The sequence below is a fragment of the Schistosoma mansoni genome, chromosome W, assembly GCF_000237925.1.
Source record: "Schistosoma mansoni strain Puerto Rico chromosome W, complete genome".
NCBI lineage: Eukaryota > Metazoa > Platyhelminthes > Trematoda > Strigeidida > Schistosomatidae > Schistosoma > Schistosoma mansoni.
In genome coordinates this window covers 39,856,032-39,869,053 of record NC_031502.1, presented here as the reverse complement: position 1 = coordinate 39,869,053, position 13,022 = coordinate 39,856,032, and the positions used below count along the sequence as shown (strand labels likewise).

The 13,022-nt window shown below is 30.7% G+C and overlaps 1 protein-coding gene across 1 annotated transcript in view; it reads left to right on the top strand.

Moving 5' to 3' along the window:
• Positions 1-12,117, top strand: part of Smp_135270 (hypothetical protein) — a gene marked incomplete at its 5' end in the record, with an annotated part of 32,406 nt that extends 20,289 nt beyond the window's left edge. The window contains 4 exons of the mRNA XM_018789677.1: positions 500-583; positions 1,423-1,500; positions 2,971-3,052; positions 11,646-12,117. Coding sequence (XP_018655095.1) covers positions 500-583; positions 1,423-1,500; positions 2,971-3,052; positions 11,646-11,656 — 255 coding nt within the window. The 3' untranslated portion in view covers positions 11,657-12,117. The remainder of the gene's footprint in view (positions 1-499; positions 584-1,422; positions 1,501-2,970; positions 3,053-11,645) is intronic.
• Between the last annotated feature and the right edge of the window lie 905 nt (positions 12,118-13,022).

Here is a 13,022-nt window from a genome sequence, read left to right as displayed (position 1 = left end):
GAATAAGTAAAAAAGAATTCAGCGGAGAAAATTTTCTTTTCGACTAAATCATTTACTTAAGCTGATTATGATCTTTTTAAACATTTTGCTATCCTCACCATCTGATACGTTCATTCACTGTTTTGATCATTCTCGCTACTCCAATATCAATACCATGATATAAAAACTCTCTATTGTTCTCCTACCCCTTCCTCGCTAGAATAAAAACACCAGTTTTGTAGATCATGCTATGTAATATTGATTTTGTGTAAACAACCAGAAAGACATGGAAATTTCTCAATTACATATCAGTGAAAAAATCTAATACTGAGTATTTATCACTAACTCAAAATATCTTTGAAATGTATTAAAATTCCAATAAATAATGTTCATATAAAATAATAATTTACTGTAACAAGATTTTAACCTAATCAACATTGATTTGATTTTCACGAGTTGTAATTTAATATTTGGCATCCGTAATATCATCATTATCATTCATTCATTTTTCTTCTCCTAGATGGGTGCTCTATCAAATCTTTTATATGCTATGGGTAATCTTGAATTTTCGGATAGTCAACGACAAGCTAGTTTAGCTTTAGAGGTAAAAGTTAATAATTTATATTGTTTATTTTAGAGTTTAGTTTTAAGTTCTTTTATACTTGAAACAAAATATAAAATTTGTTTATTTAAATTAGCGTTATAATTTGTAACTACTAGATGCAACTAAGATTTATTAAGTAAATGGTTAATTCATTAAATGATATGATTCGTTTGTAGAATAATTAAGTAGAAAATTAAAATGTCTCACATTTTCTACAAAATCGTTATCTGATTGATAATGAGATCTATCCTAAATGTTGTATATCTTCGTTTAGAGATCATTAGCATGTGAATTCGCGTACATATCCTAGAGTCGACTTTTTTATGATTATCATTAAGAGATTCTTAATTATTGTTATTATCATTATTACTATTACTAATAACTTACATGGCTTTTATAAGTAAGCTAAGAATTCTAAATAAGTTAATCAATTACTAAACAATTAGTGGGAGGAGGAGATGGATCAAGTTGAGTCACATCGACAGTTATCATATCGTTTCAAACCTTTCATTATATTTTCATAATATTTTTGAATCGATTCTATTTATTCACTTATTAAGTGATGCACATACCATTTAAGCTCTAAAGACAGAAAGAGTTCTCTAAATATCCAGTTTATTCGAATTTTAGTTTCGTTGTATATAAGCATTATTACAAATATTAGTTGCATCCTAACATTGATAAGTTTAGTCATTAAATGAATCCAGTTTCAGTATGATACCTTTTTAGAAAAGGCATTATGGGATCAAACTAAAGTAAGTAATGGATAAGTTGACTAATAATAATAACAATGATAATCGCCATAAACTTTTGTGCTTTTTTACTGTTGAAAATTTCAGTATCTTTGTCAGACGTATCCTTTAGTAGATGAAATTGTTTCTGAAGCAATGGGTCCAGTTTTACATGAGGAATTCATTGTAAGCAATAAACGTATATATATCTATATTCTGTTACTTATGATATTTCAGAAAGATATTACAGTTCTTTTTCTCACTGATTAATTTTTCATATATTCTGGAATATAGACTTGATCATAGGGGCTGACATTAGTTATGGAATCGTTGAAAACACATGGAGGACTTGATAGCAACTTTAATTTATTGTCGAGATCCAGTTTTCACACTCCTTGATCAAACCTTGACGATCCATGCTACATTTGCTTCAGGCTCGATACTATAATAAGATGCCGAAATAGAGTTCGGCACTTCGTATTCTACAACTTCCCTTAACCTCTTAGGATGAATATTATGAATTCTGTGATATATGTTTTCTAAATTTCCTAACAGTCGTTTTCAATAAAGGAACTCCTGCCCTGTAGTTTAATAAAAGAATAATAAACAATAATCTGTAATTAATTTCCACTTTAGGTATGTTTATATTGCTTCTAAATTTTAAAATGAATTCGTGTAAAACTGAAAGCGTATGTGTGGCGCTCAAAGTTTAAGATGTAGTATTTGAAAATTTCAATGCGTATTAAACTATAGAAGTTTTGAATTATGTCAGTTGATTTAGCTTATCTTGTTTTTAACTGAATAGTTGCGTTCGGTAAATACGATTAACCTTAATCGTCTTAAATCTGTGAACAAACTGATATTAACATTTAATCTGTTTCAATGGATATACAACTTAATTCTTATCCATGATTAACAATTAAGCAAATCAAAAAATTGTAGTTCTTTAGATTATTTTTTGACAAGATTGTATACAACACGCAATATATCGTTCTTTTTACAAGTGATGTATATCAGGCGGTGTTTAAACACGACTTACTTTATTTTTATATCATCACGTTAAGTTATTAGAACATTTTTGTTCGAAATTAACTAAAGACATATTTATTGTATTTATTTAAACACATAAACATTGGTACGAAGAAGCACCATAATATATATACTCCACAGAAATGATTGAACTTGTGTATGGAGTTGGATACTGTCCGGGTGCGAAAGCTTAAGCAGGTGATTTTCTTAGGAGGCCACTCCCCGAGTCTTTGACTTAAAAGTGTAATCCACAAGGGAGTGGAGCAATCTTTTGAGTTGTGATCGCACGATAGCCGGTAACCAAGAATACACTATTTGTTCCTTTGAGATCCTGGAACCCATATGCCCTATTGCTTTGGAATCAGGGTTTTCTAACTCCCTTAGGTAGATTCTCCATACCAACTAACACGGTTTAAGTTCTGGACATTCGCTTCTTGTCCTCTCAATTTCGTAAAAACCACCCTCTCCACAAGAAGAAAATGAGTAGGACTTCCCTAGCTGTGGCTATATACGCATGGCCACGTAAGTGCATTTCGAGCCGTATCAGAGTGTTAATTTTCTGGTTAATTGCAATTTAGAATTGTGATATTACCACCAAATATGTTTTTCTGTTTTATACTATTCTAGAAAAATCCTGATTCACATTATCTACAAATGACTCCATTGCAAGCAGATATTTTAGTATCGAATAAAGTGAATTATACAGGAGGTGAGCGGTTGACTTGTTTTCACCAATAATTCCATTTATTATATAATGTCAAATTATTGTCTGCCATCATTTAGTATGTGTTGTGATTTAGTGATTGGCGTGGTGAATGCGTCTTTTGGTGTTGTTAAGCAAACTTTATGCTGGTTTTATATAAATAACTTTATATTAAGAGTTTATATTTCCGTTAATATTCCGTTGTCCCATGGTAAGCTAATAACATTGGGATATAGGTAAATCCAGCTGATGAGTACATCCTAGATCCGCTACTAGACACTCACCCAACCATCGTAGCCGTTATCCTACCAATAGAGATAAAGAGGGCTGGTTATTGTGGCTTAATCATTTATGCATTTGATTTCAACATCAAGTTTGTTACAGATTCGAGCCTTGAACAGATCATCTAACTTTCAGTAGTAGTCGCGTATACTACAATAAGGATTCATTAACAAAGTCGAATAACTGAATTTTTACTTGGTAAAACTAGTTACTATAACCGATCCGAAAGTTGAATGCACTCATAAACCAGATACTTGAGTATGAGTCACACTCTAAGTGTGTGAGGGCTAATGATACTTGCCAACACTGGATGCTGACATCCAAGTATGCGGATTGGATTTTGAACCTGACACTTAATGACCAAAGGTCGAACGCTCTAAAGACTTCTTTGTTTTTTGCAAATCATGTCAACTAGTCTGTTTTTTTTTGACAAATTTATCAGTTGATTACTTCTCCCCGATTTCGTCATGTCATTATATTCAATGGATTGAAGCTTTACAATAAAGAGGAGAATAGTTGACTGGACACAGCTATGGCGGGAGGAGGAGAGAAACAAAAATTAATGTAAATGAGATTTACTCAGATTTGCACAACTTATCTCGCTACATATCTTATTTTATCTTAGAGGATTTTCGTTGTTGTTATCATTTTCCACTACTTTTTATAGATTGATGGCGATAATGATGTATGAAGAATAGTATTTGCTCCTTTGTTTTATTTTAATCCAAAACACATTTAATTTGTTGCTTTTTCTATGTTAGTCCTAGTTGTCCATATACTTTTTCCATATGTTGTTGATTTATATTGCGTACTTAACTTTTTCTAGTCTATTCTGATTATTAGGAAAGTTCGTTTGCTCGTTATTAGAGAAGCATTTTCATTTCAATTTAACCACCGACTGCTAATACTACTTTTTTTTACCTGACATTTTCTTCTCTACTGTATAGTATATGGTTATATAGTGTCTATATATTTTCATACTTACAATTACGTTACTCATGTGCCAAGTATAGATCTACGTACTCAGATTTGAGCTGCACGCTTTCTGAGCGCAATTTCCAGTAGGTACTGTCAGTCTGTTCAAAGAAAAGTAGAGTTTGAACCCACAATCTACTTGTTGAAATCTCGGCACACTAACCACTATGTTTGCCTCGCTCCATACTCTCGATATTTTTGTAATGATATTGTGATAATAATATGACGAAGCAAAATTGAAGTCTAGTATTTGGACATTGATTGCGTTAAATAGTGAATTACCTAGAGTTCTTGTATTCTCAAATCGTTTATTTGTTCAACGATGTCTAATCATGTTTATTCCTTTGTTCAGTATTCTAAATGTGTGTTATTTTGACATGGAAACACTTATTCCACTAGATAGCTGTCTTGTCTTCTAATATCAGTTCATTCGGGTGCTTACGTCAGCAAATCGGTCACATCATGTCGTCGCATTTCGTCTATCGATCAACTCATTTTGTCCGTTCATTTATGTATCCCCAAACGTCCTTTCATAACAAGCAAAAGGTTAATTCATAACGATGTTTTTGGATAAAGCTAACACGTTACATTATGACAGGTTTTTTTCTGGGAATCATGTTATATTTTATGGTGGTTTCGGCGAAATAGTTGTTGTACCACACAATTTTTCCGCTGTATTAATGTTTGCTTTTCACTGATATGATTAAAGGGAAAAAGTGTCAATTGCACACAGGTCACTTCGTTTTTTTAAAACTCAAACTGTTTTAATCTGACAAATCAAATGTATGAACGATTTTTCACATGTCAATAGATATCATTATATAAAACGTTTGTTATGATCTGTTTTGACGTTCATTAGTTATAGAAGTTGTATCTAATGTAATTATTTTGTGAACTATGGTTAGTTGTACTAATACGACTAAAGCTTTCATATATAAACGACAATCCTTCAGTATACTGAAGTTAGTTTACTAACAGTTCTCGTTTCTTAAATTTATTATTTTAGGCTTCACAGAAGTCAACTCTGCAAGCAAACGATCTGTTCCCGTCATCTGAACTATTTCAGTAATTTTATTAGTCAATAGTTTCGTCATATTACAAGCGGTAATTCGTAAATAAACAACTGAATTCAGTTTAGTCAAACATGAGAAATTGATTATATATGGATTACCGCACATGTTGTGACAGAATTATTGACTCAGAAGGCTAATGATTGATCTAGATGCCGGAACCCGATATATATATATATATATATATATATATATATATATATATCAATTTGAATTAGATCATATCATTTAGATGAATCAAATGCCTACCTGTGTTTATCTTTATCCACATTATCGTGTTGCGTAGATTTTGTATTTAAAGTTATATACATGTTTTTGTAGTGCAATGGAATAGCATTTAATAGGCAAACTGATTTGGCATGTCTATTTCCTAAAGTTTTTTCTATCTAAACTTGATTGTTTGCTCGGTTTTACTTGAATTATTAGTCTTAACTCCATTCAACAAATAAATTCAACTCTATTCACTTTAATTTTTAAGTTATCTACGTATTTGATCACATGAAAAATAGTATACTTTTTGAATGAAAGTTTCAAAGCTGATTTTGGATGAACAATAAAAGACTTATATAAGATATTATCCATTAGTTCACTTCGTGTTTAGTATTTCATCAGGTGTTTATTATTATTATTATTATTATTACTATCTTTCCGTCTAACTTCTCTCACTCTCTTTATTCATCTATTTTGTTAGTATTTCAACTTTTGGTTTTGTTTTAAACTTTTACTACATCGTCTTCAACCTATTAAGTCATAATACGTAGGCCATCTGTTCACGAGTTCATTGAATATTCATTATCACTGTCTTGGCCAATTTAAATTTTTCTCGGTTCAGATTCACATAATCACAGTGATTAAGCACCTTAGGTGACATCATTTGGAAATGGGTCATAGCAATACAAACGTTTTTTTATATTTTCCTTCTTAACTTTACATTTTCAATATAACCTCATATTTCTATTCCTATGAATCATATTCTTCCCCTTTTTAGTCTTCCTCACTATTATATTACTATTATTTCGATTACTTTCCTGTTCTTCTGGTTACCTTCTTTTTCTTTTATTTTTAAAGTGCTAATATATTTTGACACTTTAGATCAATGGACATTTATGCCAAATTCTAAGTTGTTTACAATGGGCTGGTTAATTCATCATGAGATAAGAAGAATTACTGTTGATTCCTGATACATTTTCGACATACCTAGAATATTACTATTTTATCTTTGATTGGAATAACTGACATATTCTGTTTGTTTGTTGATCCACTTAAATATCTAGGGTCAATAATAATCGTTATGGTAATCCAGGTAACAACTAAGGCTTAAATAAAGTGTTTAAATTGAACTTTTAACATTTTATAAAATTTGTCACTCTATCCAAACTTTATTCCTCATGTTTATCCTTTTAGCACTCGATTAAAATAGTCGACTGTTGTGTTCTGGTCATGAAAAATAGATTCATGTATATACACATATATACACACAGAGACACTCAATCTGTTGTTTTTTCGGCTTTATTGTTAATCTTCACTGTTTCCTACCTCCACGTGTGACATACTATAAGTAGTCACGTATACAAATTTTACAAAGGAAAAATAAGTTTTCCTGCCAAATTATTCTAATTCTGATTTTTCAATGTTTTGGTCAACTAGACACTAACTTAAACTAACTAACGAGAACTAGAAGTATTATCGATTGATATTTTCTTCCGGGCTAAACTGACTGGTCGATCGATCGACCAGTAATGTGGACGATACACTTTTATTGTTCTTCCTGTTGTTGTCGTTATTGCTGATGATGATTATGTTAGTGGTGGTGGTGAACGTGTGTTTTGTTGTGTATTTTTCATCCTATTTTTAACGTTCATTGGTTAAGCTTTGAATAACTATTTCTACCATTGAAAAATGGATATATATTTAAGGAGAGAGGGTAACAAAAATTATATTTTTACCTTGCAAATTATATTACTCTTTATTCTTCTTATTTCTTCCTTGTGGAAATAGTAGATCTTTATTTCGTTATCGTCTATCCTCTTTTGTTTCACCAAATTTTTCTTCAGGTTTCCTAAGTTTTTATTATGATGAAATCATAGATAAATGATGATGAGAATTAGCAAAAAATGCAGATTATATCAAAATTTCAATGTATATCAGATAGATAGTAGATACATGCAAAGTATGTGCATAGATATGCATCACATTGTAGAAGTTTAACCGTTTTTCTTATTTGCCTATTATTATAATGGCAATGTAATTATGTCGGGTACACTTGTGATATTCTGAGTTGTTTACATTATAGGAATAAACAACTTGATCGAACCAAGAAATTTATTAACAGTATACTTTGCCTTCAAATTTCAATCAGATAAATCTTCAAAAGACTGATTTAATGACAAATTGATCATGTGAATTTTTTATTAGGAAATTCACAATAATATACGGGTCATAATAGAAAAACCTTCAGTGAATATATTTTGTTGCGCCGTAGAACAGTAAATTACTAAACTAAAAGTTTAAAGTAAGAACGATACAGTATTTATTAATCAGAAGCCATTAAACATGAACTACTTAGATTTTGCCTCATGTGTAGTTAAAAAAACTAGTCATTTTTATAAATCTCATAGCATTTCTTCGCAGAACTTATTTTGTAGTGAACGAGAACATCATTGGGACAACCAAAATGTATTTTTATACACTACAGAATATCTGAGACTTACACCTGTTACCCCCAATGGAGCATAGGCCGCCGACCAGCATTCTTCAACCCACTCTGTCCTGGGCCTTCCTCTTTAGTTCTATCCAACTGTTATTCATTCTTCTTATGTCTGTCTCTATTCCTCGGCGTGATGTGTTCTTTGGTCTTCTCCTTTGGCCTTGCGGATTCCAAGTGAGGGCTTGCCTTCTGGCACAGTTGTGTGCTTTCCTCAATGTGTGTCCTATCCACTTCCAGTGCTTCTTCCTGATTTCTTCCTCCACTGGATGGAATCTGTTTTTTTCACTCCTACAGTAGGATGTTGCTGAAAGTGTCTGACCAACGGATCCGAAGTATTTTGCTTAGACAACTGTTAATAAATCTGAGAACCTTTCGGTAAATACTTTTTTTGCAAAATATCCATCAATTGTCTAACACTTCATTGTTCTTTCGTTTCCACACTAATCATTCTTTGTGCTCGTTTTCTTCTGTTTCATCAACTTTCATCAGTCAGGCATTCCACTTTTGATTGATGATACATACTACTTATATATATCGATGTCAGTAGCACATACCACAATCCTGCATTAGTTAGTTGTCTGTGTTTTGTATCTTTTGTATGTATTTTCAAACTTTTCGATTTGTTTGTTTTTACAAAATTTGTTTCAAGTATCACCTCAAACCGACTAGCTATCATAATGATCGATATGGATAGAGGAATACTATTTTTTAAAGTGTATTTGTTGTATGCAGATAATGCTCCTATGACTGACGCTATAGTACAGTTTATTCCTAAGTTGCATCAATATTCATCAAATGCGACGCTATAATTCGTATAAACATAACTTTTAACACAGTGTTAGTTTATAACTTTGATTGCTTTCTTGAAATGATATCTTAGTCGAAGACGACTAGATTGGTCATTCAGTTTTGTTTTTCAAAGGAAATATTAATATCATTTCTTAGTTCATCAAATGATATCCCTTTATTGCGGCGTTGTGGCCCGTTAGTCAATACGTTTGTGGTTGTGAGGAGTAACCTATTCTTCTTTAAATGCGCATTTTAATCAGGTCATATACATAATAATGACGTTTATGTACTCCTCATCACACTAAATCAAATGACCTATATGCATTTGTTTACATGTACAATCGCATCGTTCTTGTAAGTGTAAAGAACTTATTAAACTATTTGGACAATACCGTACATAAATAGTTTACACATACATATATGTGCATGGTGTATTTTCGTTACGCTTTCTTGACTAAACTTATCTCTTTATTCTCCTAATTAATATGTATATGGTTGTTGCATGATCTTAAATGATATATAGTACATTGATTGAAAGTTAGATTGCATTAAAGTAGACCTACAAAACCAGAGTGTTCATTGGTAACCATTGATAACAATCTTCAACAATTATTATTCTTCAGAAAAATATCTTTCCAACCTTGATTGTACATAGTTTAACTAGATCTCAATTTATGATGTATGATAGTAATCGGATCATTTGTTTTCGTGGACCATAAAAGATGAAAATATTTTATGTCTTGATCTAATGTCGTCAGTATTTGTGTATGTGAAGTGTGAAGCAAATCTGTAAATGTAATGTTCGAGTGAAATCTTTTTGTTAGCGTACTATTGTGGACTGAGTTGTGTCGAGAGGTGAGACGACCTTTTTGGTTGTAACGTCCACTAAACGAGTAACGGATCAGTAATCTGAATCAAGTCTACATTATTATTGGATCATTATTGACAGTGAATTAATCTGAAACTTTTTCAACATATCCTTGTACATATAAGTACTATTTATCTAATTTTTTCTTTCTTCGTCCTCATTAAAGACAAAGTTTAATAAAGGAATTTTCGGTGAATTTTTGTTTTTTCATTCATTAGAATGAATGGAAAGTTTCCACTTTACATATCTCTATTTTTGTTCAGTCCTTATTTTTTCGGTCGTCACATTACCTATTTAATTCATTGTTGTCTACATTGTAATACTTCGATAATGAATTCATCCAATCCACTTTTTATAACGTCTTTTTTGCATCTCCAACTTTCCTTGTAAAAATTGTAATTCAGCGGTATTTGGCAAACTATCTTTGCATTTGCTTACCGAAATACTTATTTCTTTTATTCTAATCACTGTTGAGATAGTTGAAGTTAACACGAGGTTCATATCATCATAAGCTGAGGAGGAAGGGAAAAATCATTTCGATGTATATCAAATTATATCGTGGATTGGTGATAGATTCAAATTTAGGTTTAAAAAATACTCACTGTATCTTGATGAAATGCACAAAATTTATCCGGTGTGTTCGACTCTATTGAGGATCATTAAATTCAGTCGTGATCTTGCTATTTATCGGTCGTTTTTTACACCTTGTTTAATTCTCTATGATATATATATATATATATAGACAAACTTTGAAGTGTTCGGTTTTTCTGTTTCTTTATCTTATTAATTATTCACAATGGATATGTTAATTTGATCAAGAATCATATTCTCTAAATTTAGTTCCTTATTATCATTTATAATTGTATTATTCTGACTTTTATGTCCGGTTAATTTTTGTTCACACTTTGCTCATTTAATATGTTGTCATTTGTCGTCAACGACTAATTAACTTTTGATATCAAACATTAATATAGATAATATAGAGCTTATTGTAACAAAAACCGTCGATTAATCTAGGGTTGTATTAGTTTTTTTCTTCCCATTGAAGAAGCTATGTATGACCAACAATGTAATATGGCAAACCGTACACTTACCAGTTATCCTCTTTTTAAAGAAAAAAAATGATCCACATAAGTTACAAGTTCAGTATACGCAGTATATATTTATAGAGTATGCTTAACTTATTTTTTAAAGTCTACTGTCATATGCTTTAAATTGTACATTGTCTATAGGAAAATAGGTTTGTATTCATTGATAATATTTACGTCTAGTAGTTATAAACACAAACATTATTCAAGGTTTTTCAACTGAACCGTTTTAACTCTGTTTCTGTGCAAAATTAGTTATGTTTACAAAATGTTTGTATGCATTGTCAACGCCCGGTATATTTTGATGAGTTTCCACTACTGTTTTTTATTACAATTATTATTCGGTTAGCTAATCTGTGTCATTTTTTTATTGTCGGGTGATATTATATCCGTTAAACCAAGGTTTTACTACGACTTAGTTTTCACTTTAGTCGTCAACTGAAATTTACTTTAATATCAAATCTTGTTTGGTTGAATAAAGGACAGCATGAAGTCATTTACTGAACGTTTTACGCTTTCTAACTAACATCTAACCCTGAAGAACTGGTTCACTGCTTTTTGACATTCAAAGATCCGTCTTGATTCGTCACTGTTTAATGTGTTATTATTGAATTACTCGTGTTAGTTTATGTATTGTTGGACATTAATCCTCATTCCGAAAGATTATTACATCATCTTGCTTCATTGGTTACAGTATATTAGCAATATAGTTTTTTACTCGCATTACTTAATTTACTGTTTAATTAAATGTGTATTCGTAATATATCATAATTCTTCTTTTATGATTTGTTTGTTTTCTTATTTTTATTTTTATATAAAGAGGGACTATGAATTTATCAAATCATCAAATATGATTATATGATGAATCAAAGAATTTTTCAACTATATAGAAGCAAATGAATTTACAATTGTTCTATTTCACCTCTCAGGAAAATTCTGCAGTCCATATTGAACTATCGATACCCTTCATCAAAATGGATGAAACCAGTTATTTATTTAGTTATATTTTCAACGTGTGTGTTAACTACCATCTGGGTTTTTTTATTTCCTTATTTAGACATATTTGTACAAAAAAAAATAACACCAGTAGATATTATTGTAGTCATAATATACGTGTACATATGTACATTTGTTTGTCAATAAATTGACTGTGGTAAAAAAGGAAATTATTTTCTACTTTTTCATTTTGTTTGTATTTATATATTGTTGATTTGGCTATTTTTCTGTTTGCCCTAACATTACACTATTTTATGTGTATGTATATATGTTTGTAATTTAGTTTCTGTGTTCGCATGGTATGTACATGGATTGCTTCAATCAAGTTTAAATATCATTTCGTCATAATCAATACTATAGTGTATATCTCTGTTTCAATCTGTGAACTATTGCAAATTACACTTATAAAATATGGTGTTTGAAACCATAGAAATATTGTAGTTTTACAATCTAACTTGATATTTTCCCATTACATAACTTTCTTAGCTTGATATAAGTGAGATAATTTCGTCAACATAACGTGATGTAGTTGGATCAACTTCTTGTCCTTATTCATTGAGTGAAAAAAACAATGAAACCTTTCTAATTTTGAAGAATAAGACAAATTTCTCAAGTTTCTATTAAAAGTTATGGTCGATGTCAAGAGAGGAACGACATCAAGTGGATTATAGGGTGTATTAATATATCAATAATGTAGAAATATAGTGTTGTGTAATGATATTTTACCTAATGGTTAATCAAAGTGATCGTTATTTCTTTTTAGTGTGCTCTTTGAATCATTTTAAGATTGCATTCAAGAATTATGGGTTTGGGTTATTTGCCAACAGACTGAGAGACAATCCTTTTCTTATTACTGCTATGGTGGCATTTTAAATTCTAATCTCATTTTCTTCAGTCACATTCTTTTTTTTTCCAGAATTTGTTATCCTCTCTTTTCCTCAAGTTTTATTGACTTGCGCTCATATGTATATATACATATATGTATACCCTTAACGTGAAATAGTACCAGAAGCAATTAACTTAGTTGTTTATTTTTCTTCTCTCTCCTTAGTGAGCCTTATCTTTTCTTCTCTTATTTCATTAATAAAGTGAAAGAAAAAGTAATTAGTCTGTGTCATATCCATTTTAAAATATAATGTGGTTTAAAGAAACTTGCTAACTAGCTATTGAATTCTCTGTTTAACATATTTACTAACTAAGA